General features: G+C 43.1%; 1 protein-coding gene across 1 annotated transcript in view; it reads right to left on the bottom strand.

Annotated features, from left to right (window-relative positions):
• LOC121534174 (lipoma-preferred partner homolog) overlaps positions 1-17,064 on the bottom strand; it is a 421,644-nt gene that overhangs the window by 163,616 nt on the left and 240,964 nt on the right. Inside the window, exons 7-10 of the mRNA XM_041840707.2 lie at positions 10,548-10,832; positions 9,949-10,035; positions 9,647-9,722; positions 9,148-9,335 (exon numbers count right to left, since the gene is read on the bottom strand). Coding sequence (XP_041696641.1) covers positions 9,148-9,335; positions 9,647-9,722; positions 9,949-10,035; positions 10,548-10,832 — 636 coding nt within the window. The remainder of the gene's footprint in view (positions 1-9,147; positions 9,336-9,646; positions 9,723-9,948; positions 10,036-10,547; positions 10,833-17,064) is intronic.

Raw genomic sequence — 17,064 nt, 5'->3', positions numbered from 1 at the left:
CTCAGTCCAATTTAAGGGAAAGACAGAGAGAAAAGACTGCGTAGACTGGTGGAAATTGTTACATCGACCAGCAGCCATGAAATTTCAGAATGTTTTTTTTTCTACAATAGGGGGAGACTGAGGTTAAATGTAACATGGGTCAATTATAAGGGAAAGTGTTGGGGGAACTTGGTGACATTAAGTGGTTTCTGTGAGAAGTACAGACAGGGGGAGTTTTACCCCAAGTTACCCTAACACGTAGGCCTACAATATATTTACTGTATTAATGCACATTTTTTGGGACATAAAATTAACCAATAGGATGCCAACCAGTTAAAATATCACATTTGGGATCTAGCTAATTATTAGCCCAATAGGGTGAATGCAGATAGGAAAGTCTACAGGTCATAATTCTTATTGCTAATCATTTTACCAATGTGTTATTGGGCTCATTTCTGGAGGTGGAAATTATATTTTAGATGGTGTCAGCATAATTGTATTTTGGAGTAAACTGTCCTTTTAAAAAGTCACCAGAACTGAGCCAATCCTTCTCCATAAAAACATGATATTTTCCCCAGAGGAAACACTGGATCTCTGTAATACTGTAATTAAATCGGTGTGAATTGAAATAAAAATGATGAATAACTGGTGCGATAATATAAAGGTTTTATAATTGTAATACATTATATGTGATTGAACCCATCTATAAATGGTCTAATATTTGGGTTTTATTTACAGATTAACATTGACCAGGCCCACTCTCTGGTAAAAAGACTTAGCAGCACTGAATGGTTTTGGTGAAGGTTCTGGAAATGTCATGACATGGGGTCAAACCAGATTGAAGTCATGGTGTCGACCAGATTGATAAAGACGAAAATGACAGATTTTGCTTTCACACTAATCTGGCTTTTGTATTTCTGTGTTATTTTGGCTTCATTGGGGAGTGAAAGCGTTGCTAGCTATTGCAGCGGAAAATAAACATAAATACAGATTAGACGAAGCTAAAAGGGTGGAAACTGTTTAGACTAATAATGATGGGGTTTTTTTGCGAGGGGACGTTTGGCAAGGGAGGAGAGGAGGGAGGATCAAGAGGAAGATGGGTCACCACTAAGTCTCTCATTGTCTTTTGGTTTTACATCCTAGTTGGAGCTGTGTGTGTGTGTGAGTGTGTGTGTGTGTGTGTGTGTGTGTGTGTGAGTGAGTGTGTGTGTGTGTGTGTGTGTGTGTGTGTGTGTGTGTGAGTGTGTGTGTGTGTGTGTGTGTGTGTGTGTGTGTGTGTGTGTGTGTGTGTGTGTGAGTGTGTGTGTGTGTGTGTGTGTGTGTGTGTGTGTGTGTGTGTGTGTGTGTGTGTGTGTGTGTGTGTGTGTGTGTGTGTGTGTGTGTGTGTGTGTGTGTGTGTGTGTGTGTGTGTTTGAAGTGTGTATGTACAGTACCAGTCAAAAGTTTTACTATTTTCTACATTGTAGAATAATAGTGAAGACATCAAAACTATGAAATAACACATATGGAATCATGTAGTAAGCAAACTCATCAGACCAATGGACAGATTTCCACCGGTCTAATGTCCATTGCTCGTGTTTCTTGGCCCAAGCAAGTCTCTTCTTCTTATTGGTGTCCTTTAGTAGTGGTTTCTTTGCAGCAATTCGACCATGAAGGCCTGATTCACACAGTCTCCTCTGAACAGTTGATGTTGAGATGTGTCTGTGACTTGAACTCTGTGAAGCATTTATTTGGGCTGCAATTTCTGAGCCTGGTAACTCTAATGAACATAACTATGATTCTTCCATTCATGTGGCGGTCCTCATGAGTGCCAGTTTCATCATTGTGCTTGATGGTTTTTGCGACTGCACTTGAAGAAACGTTCAAAGTTATTTACATTTTCCGTATTGACTGACCTTCATGTCTTAAAAGTAATGATGGACTGTCGTTTCTCTTTGCTTCTTTGAGCTGTTCTTGCCATAATATGGACTTGGTCTTTTACCAAATAGGGCTATCTTCTGTATACCCCCCTACCGTGTCACAACACAACTGATTGGCTCAAACCCATTAAGAAGGAAAGAAATTCCACAAATTAACTTTTAACAAGGCACACCTGTTAATTACAATGCATTCCAGGTGAGTACCTCATGAAGCTGGTTGAGAGAATGCCAAGAGTGTGCAAAGCTGTCATCAAGACAAAGGGTGGCTACTTTGAAGAATCTCAAATATAAAATATAATTTGATTTGTTTAACACTTTTTTGGTTACTACATGATTCCATATGTGTTATTTCATAGTTTGATGTCTTCAATATTATTAAACAATTTAAACATGTAAAAAATAGTAAAAAATAAAGAAAACCCTTGAATGAGTAGGTGTGACCAAACTTTTGACTGGTAGTGTATTCTTTTAGATGTTGAATTTCTATTCTTGCTGTTTTTTCTAGAGCGAATAATCATTATCAAGAGGGACGATATAGTAGTGATATCTGCTTTCATCTAAATCTATTAAACTGAACCTTTTGTATTCATAATGAACCATACTGGGAAAACCGAGCAGCCTTCTCAAGCAATATGTAGACTTTTGTTTTGAATTAAAAAAAAAAAAAAAAAACATTATTCTATTAATACATAAAGATGCTTGTATTGAACATACATTAATTAGTTATTTTTTCATTTGAATACATAAAGATGCTTGCTGCAATGAATGTGGTATCTAATTCGTATTTAGTAAAATACAGTCCTTGATGAGTAATTCCCAAAGGCTGAGCTGGTGGAGCTGTTTTGTATTTGTGGAAGTAGCATAAAATTCTTGAATTAAAGGAAACTCAAGGGGGGCCCTAGTACTTTCCAGAGATTGTCGACAGCTGTGTGTGTGTGTGTGTGTGTGTGTGTGTGTGTGTGTGTGTTGAGACTACAATAGCTGTCTCTTAGGTATAACTATATTCTGAGTGAAGTTGAGGTTACGTCCCAAATGGCACCCTATTCCCTACATAGTGCACTACTTTAGACCAGAGAATGGCACCCTATTCCCTACATAGTGCACTACGTTAAGTTTGAGGCCGGGCACCTCCAACACAGTGGCAGATGATTTATCTGGTCCCCCAAGGCTCCTAGACGGCTGACGGGGTGGGGGATGTGAAGGGAGGCCTTCACGGGGTGCCTGCCATCTCTGTCTAAGGGAGAGCTGAGTATGAAAAAGTGGAAGTATGGATGTGTTTATCCTTTATGATGCGGGCCAGTGTCATAATCCACATTTATTCAATTTACAGATAATAAATGACATCACATACTCTCCTTCATACAACTACTGAAGAGTTACATCAATAACGCCTCCTCACAGAGACACCTTCTACATGTTACATCAATAAGGCCTCCTCACAGAGACACCTTCTACATGTTACATCAATAAGGCCTCCTCACAGAGACACCTTCTACATGTTACATCAATAAGGCCTCCTCACAGAGACACCTTCTACATGTTACATCAATAAGGCCTCCTCACAGAGACACCTTCTACATGTTACATCAATAAGGCCTCCTCACAGAGACACCTTCATACATGTTACATCAATAAGGCCTCCTCACAGAGACACCTTCTACATGTTACATCAATAAGGCCTCCTCACAGAGACACCTTCTACATGTTACATCAATAAGGCCTCCTCACAGAGACACCTTCTACATGTTACATCAATAAGGCCTCCTCACAGAGACACCTTCATACACGTTACATCAATAAGGCCTCCTCACAGAGACACCTTCATACACGTTACATCAATAAGGCCTCCTCACAGAGACACCTTCATACACGTTACATCAATAAGGCCTCCTCACAGAGACACCTTCTACATGTTACATCAATAAGGCCTCCTCACAGAGACACCTTCTACATGTTACATCAATAAGGCCTCCTCACAGAGACACCTTCATACACGTTACATCAATAAGGCCTCCTCACAGAGACACCTTCTACATGTTACATCAATAAGGCCTCCTCACAGAGACACCTTCTACACGTTACATCAATAAGGCCTCCTCACAGAGACACCTTCTACATGTTACATCAATAAGGCCTCCTCACAGAGACACCTTCATACACGTTACATCAATAAGGCCTCCTCACAGAGACACCTTCATACATGTTACATCAATAAGGCCTCCTCACAGAGACACCTTCTACATGTTACATCAATAAGGCCTCCTCACAGAGACACCTTCATACACGTTACATCAATAAGGCCTCCTCACAGAGACACCTTCATACATGTTACATCAATAAGGCCTCCTCACAGAGACACCTTCTACATGTTACATCAATAAGGCCTCCTCACAGAGACACCTTCTACACGTTACATCACTAAGGCCTCCTCACAGAGACACCTTCATACACGTTACATCAATAAGGCCTCCTCACAGAGACACCTTCATACACGTTACATCAATAAGGCCTCCTCACAGAGACACCTTCATACACGTTACATCAATAAGGCCTCCTCACAGAGACACCTTCTACATGTTACATCAATAAGGCCTCCTCACAGAGACACCTTCATACATGTTACATCAATAAGGCCTCCTCACAGAGACACCTTCTACACGTTACATCAATAAGGCCTCCTCACAGAGACACCTTCTACATGTTACATCAATAAGGCCTCCTCACAGAGACACCTTCTACATGTTACATCAATAAGGCCTCCTCACAGAAACACCTTCTACATGTTACATCAATAAGGCCTCCTCACAGAGACACCTTCTACACGTTACATCAATAAGGCCTCCTCACAGAGACACCTTCTACATGTTACATCAATAAGGCCTCCTCACAGAGACACCTTCATACACGTTACATCAATAAGGCCTCCTCACAGAGACACCTTCTACATGTTACATCAATAAGGCCTCCTCACAGAGACACCTTCTACATGTTACATCAATAAGGCCTCCTCACAGAGACACCTTCTACATGTTACATCAATAAGGCCTCCTCACAGAGACACCTTCTACATGTTACATCAATAAGGCCTCCTCACAGAGACACCTTCTACACGTTACATCAATAAGGCCTCCTCACAGAGACACCTTCATACATGTTACATCAATAAGGCCTCCTCACAGAGACACCTTCTACATGTTACATCAATAAGGCCTCCTCACAGAGACACCTTCTACATGTTACATCAATAAGGCCTCCTCACAGAGACACCTTCTACATGTTACATCAATAAGGCCTCCTCACAGAGACACCTTCTACATGTTACATCAATAAGGCCTCCTCACAGAGACACCTTCATACATGTTACATCAATAAGGCCTCCTCACAGAGACACCTTCTACATGTTACATCAATAAGGCCTCCTCACAGAGACACCTTCATACATGTTACATCAATAAGGCCTCCTCACAGAGACACCTTCTACACGTTACATCAATAAGGCCTCCTCACAGAGACACCTTCTACATGTTACATCAATAAGGCCTCCTCACAGAGACACCTTCTACATGTTACATCAATAAGGCCTCCTCACAGAGACACCTTCTACATGTTACATCAATAAGGCCTCCTCACAGAGACACCTTCTACATGTTACATCAATAAGGCCTCCTCACAGAGACACCTTCATACATGTTACATCAATAAGGCCTCCTCACAGAGACACCTTCTACACGTTACATCAATAAGGCCTCCTCACAGAGACACCTTCTACATGTTACATCAATAAGGCCTCCTCACAGAGACACCTTCTACATGTTACATCAATAAGGCCTCCTCACAGAGACACCTTCTACATGTTACATCAATAAGGCCTCCTCACAGAGACACCTTCTACATGTTACATCAATAAGGCCTCCTCACAGAGACACCTTCTACACGTTACATCAATAAGGCCTCCTCACAGAGACACCTTCATACATGTTACATCAATAAGGCCTCCTCACAGAGACACCTTCGTACACGTTACATCAATAAGGCCTCCTCACAGAGACACCTTCTACATGTTACATCAATAAGGCCTCCTCACAGAGACACCTTCTACACGTTACATCAATAAGGCCTCCTCACAGAGACACCTTCATACATGTTACATCAATAAGGCCTCCTCACAGAGACACCTTCATACACGTTACATCAATAAGGCCTCCTCACAGAGACACCTTCTACATGTTACATCAATAAGGCCTCCTCACAGAGACACCTTCTACATGTTACATCAATAAGGCCTCCTCACAGAGACACCTTCTACATGTTACATCAATAAGGCCTCCTCACAGAGACACCTTCTACATGTTACATCAATAAGGCCTCCTCACAGAGACACCTTCTACACGTTACATCAATAAGGCCTCCTCACAGAGACACCTTCATACATGTTACATCAATAAGGCCTCCTCACAGAGACACCTTCTACATGTTACATCAATAAGGCCTCCTCACAGAGACACCTTCTACATGTTACATCAATAAGGCCTCCTCACAGAGACACCTTCTACATGTTACATCAATAAGGCCTCCTCACAGAGACACCTTCTACATGTTACATCAATAAGGCCTCCTCACAGAGACACCTTCATACATGTTACATCAATAAGGCCTCCTCACAGAGACACCTTCTACATGTTACATCAATAAGGCCTCCTCACAGAGACACCTTCATACATGTTACATCAATAAGGCCTCCTCACAGAGACACCTTCTACACGTTACATCAATAAGGCCTCCTCACAGAGACACCTTCTACATGTTACATCAATAAGGCCTCCTCACAGAGACACCTTCTACATGTTACATCAATAAGGCCTCCTCACAGAGACACCTTCTACACGTTACATCAATAAGGCCTCCTCACAGAGACACCTTCTACATGTTACATCAATAAGGCCTCCTCACAGAGACACCTTCTACACGTTACATCAATAAGGCCTCCTCACAGAGACACCTTCATACATGTTACATCAATAAGGCCTCCTCACAGAGACACCTTCGTACACGTTACATCAATAAGGCCTCCTCACAGAGACACCTTCTACATGTTACATCAATAAGGCCTCCTCACAGAGACACCTTCTACACGTTACATCAATAAGGCCTCCTCACAGAGACACCTTCATACATGTTACATCAATAAGGCCTCCTCACAGAGACACCTTCATACACGTTACATCAATAAGGCCTCCTCACAGAGACACCTTCTACATGTTACATCAATAAGGCCTCCTCACAGAGACACCTTCTACATGTTACATCAATAAGGCCTCCTCACAGAGACACCTTCATACATGTTACATCAATAAGGCCTCCTCACAGAGACACCTTCATACACGTTACATCAATAAGGCCTCCTCACAGAGACACCTTCTACACGTTATATCAATAAGGCCTCCTCACAGAGACACCTTCTACACGTTACATCAATAAGGCCTCCTCACAGAGACACCTTCATACATGTTACATCAATAAGGCCTCCTCACAGAGACACATTCTACATGTTACATCAATAAGGCCTCCTCACAGAGACACCTTCTACATGTTACATCAATAAGGCCTCCTCACAGAGACACCTTCTACATGTTACATCAATAAGGCCTCCTCACAGAGACACCTTCTACACGTTACATCAATAAGGCCTCCTCACAGAGACACCTTCTACATGTTACATCAATAAGGCCTCCTCACAGAGACACCTTCTACACGTTACATCAATAAGGCCTCTTCACAGAGACACCTTCTACATGTTACATCAATAAGGCCTCCTCACAGACACACATTCATACATGTTACATCAATAAGGCCTCCTCACAGAGACACCTTCTACATGTTACATCAATAACGCCTCCTCACAGAGACACCTTCTACACGTTACATCAATAAGGCCTCCTCACAGAGACACCTTCTACATGTTACATCAATAAGGCCTCCTCACAGAGACACCTTCTACATGTTACATCAATAACGCCTCCTCACAGAGACACCTTCATACATGTTACATCAATAAGGCCTCCTCACAGAGACACCTTCTACATGTTACATCAATAAGGCCTCCTCACAGAGACACCTTCATACATGTTACATCAATAAGGCCTCCTCACAGAGACACCTTCTACATGTTACATCAATAAGGCCTCCTCACAGAGACACCTTCTACATGTTACATCAATAACGCCTCCTCACAGAGACACCTTCATACATGTTACATCAATAAGGCCTCCTCACAGAGACACCTTCTACATGTTACATCAATAAGGCCTCCTCACAGAGACACCTTCATACATGTTACATCAATAAGGCCTCCTCACAGAGACACCTTCTACATGTTACATCAATAAGGCCTCCTCACAGAGACACCTTCTACATGTTACATCAATAAGGCCTACTCACAGAGACACCTTCTACATGTTACATCAATAAGGCCTCCTCACAGAGACACCTTCATACACGTTACATCAATAAGGCCTCCTCACAGAGACACCTTCTACATGTTACATCAATAAGGCCTCCTCACAGAGACACCTTCTACATGTTACATCAATAAGGCCTCCTCACAGAGACACCTTCTACATGTTATCTGTTACCCTTCAGTAGATGTACGAATGAGAGGATGTGATGTCATTTTGTTGTACCATCATGTTGTTCTCTCTTTGTTCCCTCTATCTCTGATCACAGGTGATGAGCTGCATCTGACAGAGGGGAAATGGATATGTTTGGGTGCTATGTGGTGGGGCTTCAGGTATCCTGTGTTACGGACCTGGGAGAACATGTAGAAGGTGTCTCTGTGAGGAGGCCTTATTGATGTAACATGTAGAAGGTGTTTCTGTGAGGAGGCCTTATTGATGTAACATGTAGAAGGTGTCTCTGTGAGGAGCTTATGATGTACTGAGAAGGCTCTGTGATATTGCTGTCGTGTAGAAGGTGTCTCTGTGAGGAGGCCTTATTGATGTAACATGTAGAAGGTGTCTCTGTGAGGAGGCCTTATTGATGTAACATGTAGAAGGTGTCTCTGTGAGGAGGCCGTAACGTGCGTGTTATTTTCAACCCGAGGGTCATGTGTCTGTAATAAATATCCCTCAAATTTGGCCTCAGGCAACATTACACCTGCTAGTATAACTCACAGCCTAACAGCGCCACTGGCCAGTGCCCAACATCCTGAATTTCCATCCCAGTGTATAAAGCCACAGGGCACAGTTCTTACCTTCTGTGGGGCGAGGTGTGCAGGAGGAACCAGGCTGGCAGGAGGGTCTGTGATGTAGGTCTTCTTAGGGACAGGTTGTGGGTAGCCCTGCTGGGTAGGAGCAGGGAGGTAGCTAGGCTCTGGCCTCCAGGTGTTCCCTGGTACTCCCCCGTACCCTCCTGCTCCAGGATAGGCCTGCTCTGGGTACCCTACCAGAAATGTCATGTACGTGTTAAAAAATGTGTTGACATATACAATACTTACACCAATAACGCATGACATTGTAGCACAAATTAGATTGTTAAAATAAAAAATGCTTTCTACTAGTCTTCGTTTTAACAAACAAACACCGGAAAAGCTAGTTTGGTGCATTTTACTAGTTCCTAAATACATTTAAAACGTATTGGACACAGGTTGTCAAGTAGTGCATTCAGATAACATGTCGTGAAATGGAACATGGTAGATTTGCAAATGGACAGTGTGTGTTAATGTTGTGTGAAAAGTCCGGGTGAGTAGGCACCTTGTGGGGCGAAGCCTGGCTGAGGGGGACCGTAGGCGAAGTCCGGGCCTCGTGGCTGAGTGGCCATATACTGGAGCTGTGAAGAGACGTGCTCAAATGGTTAACACTCACAGCTCCAACACATCTACTTCCCCATGGGACACCGGGGTTCATTCCATTCTTCTCTTCCTCCTCTGTCTCCTCCCATTTCTATCTCCCTATCTGTTTCCTAGCCGGCTATAGTAAAGCATAAAACATCGACAAACACCGACAAGGAGCGGAATTTCCCTCTCTGTAACAGAAGAAGAAGACATGTACTGGACCTGGGTTAGGCTCTGGATAGGCTGTTGGGCAAACTGCTGAGGGGGTCCTGGGGACTGGTGCTGGGGACCGGGTTGGGCAGACCTCACCTGGGGAGAAGAAGAACATTACTTCATTGTCAGCTGTCACAGAGACACAGGTTGTGTCTCAAATAGAAACCTATTCCCCATAGGGCTTTGGTGAAAATGTGTGCACTATATTGGGAATAGGGTGCCATTTGGGACTCAAAACTGAAATGTGTCTTTTTACCCAACCCCCGCAAGCACACACACAAAGGTTGAAATGATCAGCTGCAGCGCACCACCCCTGGAGCAGTTTTAGGGGTTAAAGTAATACTTCGGGATTTTGGCAGTGAGGCCCTTTATCTAGCATGCTAGCCGATACCCATAGACTTCCAGTCATTGCGCTAACGCTAGTTAGCATTGGCTCGAGAAACTACCTCTAACTTACTTCATACTGGACACGGAGATATAAAAAAATGGTGTCCACCAGTTCATCTGACTCTGGGGATTATTGCCAAAATCCTGAAGTATCCCTTTAAGTGCAGGTCCTTGCTCAAGGGCACAACGACAGGGTATGGATAGCAGCCAGGATTGCGTACCTGTACGTTGAAGGTGGGCTGGCTGGGGGTGGAGGCGGTGGCGTAGGAGGCCGGGACGGGCTGGGGCGCCGTCTGGAACTGAGGCCTGGCCACTGGGGAGGCAGAGGAGAGGGGAGCAGAGGAGGAGCTCTCCGCTTGGGGCCGGGGCAGCGTTCCGCCTGGGGCCCCGGCCTTGGGAGTTGACTTCTTAGTGGCCGTCAGAGGAGGCTGGGTGGGGATGACCATACGCTTGTAGCCGGTGACAGGAGCGTTGGGACTGGTCACAGATGGAAGAGTTTCAGAGTTCTGTAAAATAGAATGATAATAGATGAGTTTTGAATCCTCTGCAGAACACTGAGTGTGCCTCTGTTCATCCAGCATCAACTATAGCCAGTTATAAGACTATAGCCCCATGGGGCGGCGCAAAATTGGCCCAGCGTCGTCCAGGGTAGGGGAGGGAATGGCTGGCAGGGATGTAGCTCAGTTGGTAGAGCATGGCGTTTGCAATGCCAGGGTTGTGGGTTAGATTCCCACGGGGGGCCAGTATGAAAAAATTAAATAAAAATGTATTCACTAACTGTAAGTCGCTCTGGATAAGAGCGTCTGCTAAATGACTAAAAAATAAAATAAAATAAAAAATAAGATATCATATATTACAACATCACTGTCTTGATTCTCACAAATGAAGTTCCCGAAGGAAAAATTAAGTTATTCTTCACATCTAATCCAATCACCTTTTGATCTTAAGAACCACACCTGAAAACACCATCTTTTTAACTACAATTACTCAAAGAGGACAGATTATTTAGCTTTTACACCTGAAGACGTGGTCTGCATATAGTTCAGTCACCTGAAGACGTGGTCTGCATAGAGTTCAGTCACCTGAAGACGTGGTCTGCATATAGTTCAGTCACCTGAAGACGTGGTCTGCATATAGTTCAGTCACCTGAAGACGTGGTCTGCATATAGTTCAGTCACCTGAAGACGTGGTCTGCATAGAGTTCAGTCACCTGAAGACGTGGTCTGCATAGAGTTCAGTCACCTGAAGACGTGGTCTGCATATAGTTCAGTCACCTGAAGATGTGGTCTGCATATAGTTCAGTCACCTGAAGACGTGGTCTGCATATAGTTCAGTCACCTGAAGATGTGGTCTGCATATAGTTCAGTCACCTGAAGATGTGGTCTGCATAGAGTTCAGTCACCTGAAGATGTGGTCTGCATATAGTTCAGTCACCTGAAGATGTGGTCTGCATAGAGTTCAGTCACCTGAAGACGTGGTCTGCATAGAGTTCAGTCACCTGAAGATGTGGTCTGCATAGAGTTCAGTCACCTGAAGATGTGGTCTGCATATAGTTCAGTCACCTGAAGATGTGGTCTGCATAGAGTTCAGTCACCTGAAGACGTGGTCTGCATAGAGTTCAGTCACCTGAAGACGTGGTCTGCATATAGTTCAGTCACCTGAAGACGTGGTCTGCATATAGTTCAGTCACCTGAAGACGTGGTCTGCATATAGTTCAGTCACCTGAAGACGTGGTCTGCATATAGTTCAGTCACCTGAAGACGTGGTCTGCATTTAGTTCAGTCACCTGAAGACGTGGTCTGCATATAGTTCAGTCACCTGAAGACGTGGTCTGCATGTAGTTCAGTCACCTGAAGACGTGGTCTGCATATAGTTCAGTCACCTGAAGACGTGGTCTGCATATAGTTCAGTCACCTGAAGACGTGGTCTGCATATAGTTCAGTCACCTGAAGACGTGGTCTGCATATAGTTCAGTCACCTGAAGACGTGGTCTGCATGTAGTTCAGTCATTTACCCGTAGTGTGATAAAGCTCCGTTAAAGGGAGCAGCACCTGGACCTATTTATTGATACTATGGCTCACAGTCAAACAACTACCCTGCCTGCTTCCTCCATATGCATCTCCAGGCTATCTAGGTCTGAGTCTCAAATAGCACACTATTCCCTATGTAGTGCACTACTTTTGACCAGGGCCAGTAGGTGCACTATATATATATATATAAATATATATTTAAAAAAATAATATATATATATATATATATATATATATATATATATATATATATATATATATCTATTTATATATATAGACTCAACCCTCAACAGCCGAGGGCATCACTGTCCTGGCTCCATCCATCCATCCATAAACTAGGGTTAATACATCACTGTCCTGGCTCCATACATCCATCCATAAACTAGGGTTAATACATCACTGTCCTGGCTCCATCCCATCCATCCATAAACTAGGGTTAATACATCACTGTCTCCATCCATCCATAAACTAGGGTTAATACATCACTGTCCTGGCTCCATCCATCCATCCATAAACTAGGGTTAATACATCACTGTCCTGGCTCCATCCCATCCATCCATAAACTAGGGTTAATACATCACTGTCTCCATCCATCCATAAACTAGGGTTAATACATCACTGTCCTGGCTCCATACATCCATCCATAAACTAGGGTTAATACATCACTGTCCTGGCTCCATCCATCCATCCATAAACTAGGGTTAATACATCACTGTCCTGGCTCCATCCATCCATCCATAAACTAGGGTTAATACATCACTGTCCTGGCTCCATCCATCCATCCATAAACTAGGGTTAATACATCACTGTCCTGGCTCCATCCATCCATCCATAAACTAGGGTTAATACATCACTGTCCTGGCTCCATCCATCCATCCATAAACTAGGGTTAATACATCACTGTCCTGGCTCCATACATCCATCCATAAACTAGGGTTAATACATCACTGTCCTGGCTCCATCCATCCATCCATAAACTAGGGTTAATACATCACTGTCCTGGCTCCATCCATCCATCCATAAACTAGGGTTAATACATCACTGTCCTGGCTCCATACATCCATCCATAAACTAGGGTTAATACATCACTGTCCTGGCTCCATCCACCCATCCATAAACTAGGGTTAATACATCACTGTCCTGGCTCCATCCATCCATCCATAAACTAGGGTTAATACATCACTGTCCTGGCTCCATCCATCCATCCATAAACTAGGGTTAATACATCACTGTCCTGGCTCCATACATCCATCCATAAACTAGGGTTAATACATCACTGTCCTGGCTCCATCCATCCATCCATAAACTAGGGTTAATACATCACTGTCCTGGCTCCATCCATCCATCCATAAACTAGGGTTAATACATCACTGTCCTGGCTCCATCCATCCATCCATAAACTAGGGTTAATACATCACTGTCCTGGCTCCATCCCATCCATCAATAAACTAGGGTTAATACATCACTGTCCTGGCTCCATACATCCATCCATAAACTAGGGTTAATACATCACTGTCCTGGCTCCATCCATCCATCCATAAACTAGGGTTAATACATCACTGTCCTGGCTCCATCCATCCATCCATAAACTAGGGTTAATACATCACTGTCCTGGCTCCATACATCCATCCATAAACTAGGGTTAATACATCACTGTCCTGGCTCCATACATCCATCCATAAACTAGGGTTAATACATCACTGTCCTGGCTCCATCCATCCATCCATAAACTAGGGTTAATACATCACTGTCCTGGCTCCATACATCCATCCATAAACTAGGGTTAATACATCACTGTCCTGGCTCCATCCATCCATCCATAAACTAGGGTTAATACATCACTGTCCTGGCTCCATCCATCCATCCATAAACTAGGGTTAATACATCACTGTCCTGGCTCCATCCATCCATCCATAAACTAGGGTTAATACATCACTGTCCTGGCTCCATACATCCATCCATAAACTAGGGTTAATACATCACTGTCCTGGCTCCATCCATCCATCCATAAACTAGGGTTAATACAGAGAGAGGACACCATGACGATGTGTTGGCAATGCTACTGTGCTGACTCTAACTGGCTGTGGAGGAGAGGTGCTATAAATCTCCGAGACATATTGTTGTATTGGTGATCTCTTGACGGGAGGGAATCGGCCACTACGGGAAAACTGCTCTGAACCTGCACAGGAGGAGATCCTCAGGGGTTATATGTGGTGGCTGCAGAACATGTCTCGCCAAGCACTGACAGACTCAGTGTGAACGATTTCTATGTTTTTCAGTGACCTTTTTCAACCCGAGGGCTGTTGATTGGGTTACATAGGTGTATCATACAATAATGACTGGGTGTAAACATAGGCTGAGTGTATCATACGATGTAATAGTATTGGCATGGTATTGCAAATTGAGTGTCTTTTTTCGATTTCATATCTGTTTCAAACATAACTGAACACAGTAATCTACAAGTCAGCGGTGATCTTATCAGTGTAAGATAGTCAACCGACCTAAAAAAGGGCTGTCATTAACCTTGGATGGTGTACTAGAAGAACAAACAATCAATGTGGCTGCAGTACTCATCCATCCTGTATTAAAACTATGGACAATGTTGGTCATGAAAGTGGGTGACAACACAAGCATTGTACCAAACATTAAGAACACTGTCCTAATATCGAGTGGCACCCTTTTGCCCTCAGAAAAGCCTCAATACGTCGGGGCATGGACTCCACAAGGTGTCGAAAGCGTTCCACTGGGATGCTGGCCGATGTTGACTCCAATGCTTCCCACAGCTGTGTCAAGTTGGCTGGATGTCCTTTGGGTGGTGGACCATTCTTGATATACACAGGAAACTGTTGAGCGTGAAAAACCCAGCAGCGTTGCAGTTCTTGACACAAACTGGTGCGCCTGGCACCTACTACCATACCCCGTTCAAAGGCACTTAAATATTTTGTCTTGCCCATTCACCCTCTGAATGGCACACATACACAATCCATGTCTCAATGTCTCAAGGCTTAAAAATCCTTCTTTAACCTGTCTCCTCCCCTTCATCTACACTGATTGAAGTGGATTTAACAGGTGACATCAATAAGGGATCATAGCTTTCACCTGGTCAGTCTATGTCATGGAAAGAGTGTTCTTAATGTTTTGTACACTCAGTGTATTTATTACCTACATTTAAAAAAAAAAAATTTAGTCATTTAGCAGACGCTCTTATCCAGAGCGACTTACAGTTAGTGATTACATATTTTTTTTATTTAAAAAAAAAAAAATTATACTGGCCCCCCGTGGGAATCGAACCCACAACCCTGGCGTTGCAAACGCCATGCTCTATCAACTGAGCTACATCCCTGCCGGCCATTCCCTCCCCTACCCTGGACGACGCTGGGCCAATTGTGCGCCGCCCCATGGGTCTCCCGGTCGCGGCCTAGGTACCTATTACCTCTGTGGTTTCAATAGCTTTAATTAATTGCAAAATAGTTTATGGGAGTCAAGATAGCATAAGTGAATACGTTACAGTCTAACACTAGAGTGGAGGAATTCATAAAAAAAAAAAATTATGCTGATGATGAAGGACAAACTGACTTCATAAGAATGAATAGTGATAGGAGACAGCAGACTCACCTGTCCATAATAACAGAGACACATTTCTAACATGTGAATGAAAAAGTATCTAACCAAACTCCAGATAAACGGAGGAGCACTGGGCCAAGCAGAGGAGAGGAGAGGAGAGGAGAGGAGAGGAGAGGAGAGGAGAGGATGACCCCTAAAGGAACCAACTACATGAAAATACGCTCTCAAACCTGATTTCTTTATCACTGACTAGTGCTAGTGATGTTTGCAGATGTACGGAGAGAGACAACATCTCAATTATATCCTTCAGAAAGTGAAATTATTATATTTAAATGTTTCATGGTTTTTAAATACTCCATATTATTAATTTATCTATAAAGGCCCTATAACCTAAAGTTGACTCCACGGAGAACTGGAAAATGCAAATGGAGGCTCTCAAAATAATTCCATTGTCATGGTGAACGTTGCATCAGTTAGATTAAGAGAACAAATTCAATAGTTTTATTAGGTGATGAAACTGGGAACAGGATACAATCTGTAGAAGAGTTTGTTTGTTCTACAGTGGAACATGTTAATGGTGTGCTACTGCGAAATAACAACAAGTCACATGTAAAGAACGATTTAAAAATAAATATGAACTAAAACATAAAAACACTGAAGTGCGGCTGTACTCATAAAACATGAGGACACTGGGTTATGACGTTCAGACACTAATCTAATCAAACACAGACACCACATGACTATAATTGTTAAATTGGCCTAAATAAAACACTACCTCCATCAACTGTTCTTGTCTGGAAGTCTGTTAAACGTATTTAACACATATCAAAAAGTCACTGTTTAAGTTCTACACTGAGTAAACCAAATATTAGAAACACCTTCCTACTTGAGTTGGTCGGGGTGGGCGAATAACGCGAACGTCTAGCAATCCAAAGGTTGCAAGTTCAAATCTCATCACGGACATCTTTAGCATTTTAGCTAATTAGCAACTTTTGAACTACACTGAACAAAAATATAAACGCAACATGTAAAGTGTTGGTCCCATGTTTCATGAGCTGAAATAAGATCCCAGAAATTGTCCATACGCACAAAATGTGTATTTCTCTCAGATTATGTGCACAAATTTGTTTATATCCCTGTTAGT

The sequence above is a fragment of the Coregonus clupeaformis genome, unplaced genomic scaffold, assembly GCF_020615455.1.
Source record: "Coregonus clupeaformis isolate EN_2021a unplaced genomic scaffold, ASM2061545v1 scaf0008, whole genome shotgun sequence".
In the NCBI taxonomy this organism is placed as follows: domain Eukaryota; kingdom Metazoa; phylum Chordata; class Actinopteri; order Salmoniformes; family Salmonidae; genus Coregonus; species Coregonus clupeaformis.
Note: the sequence above shows the minus strand (reverse complement) of the source record. Positions and strands in the feature narration are given on the sequence as shown.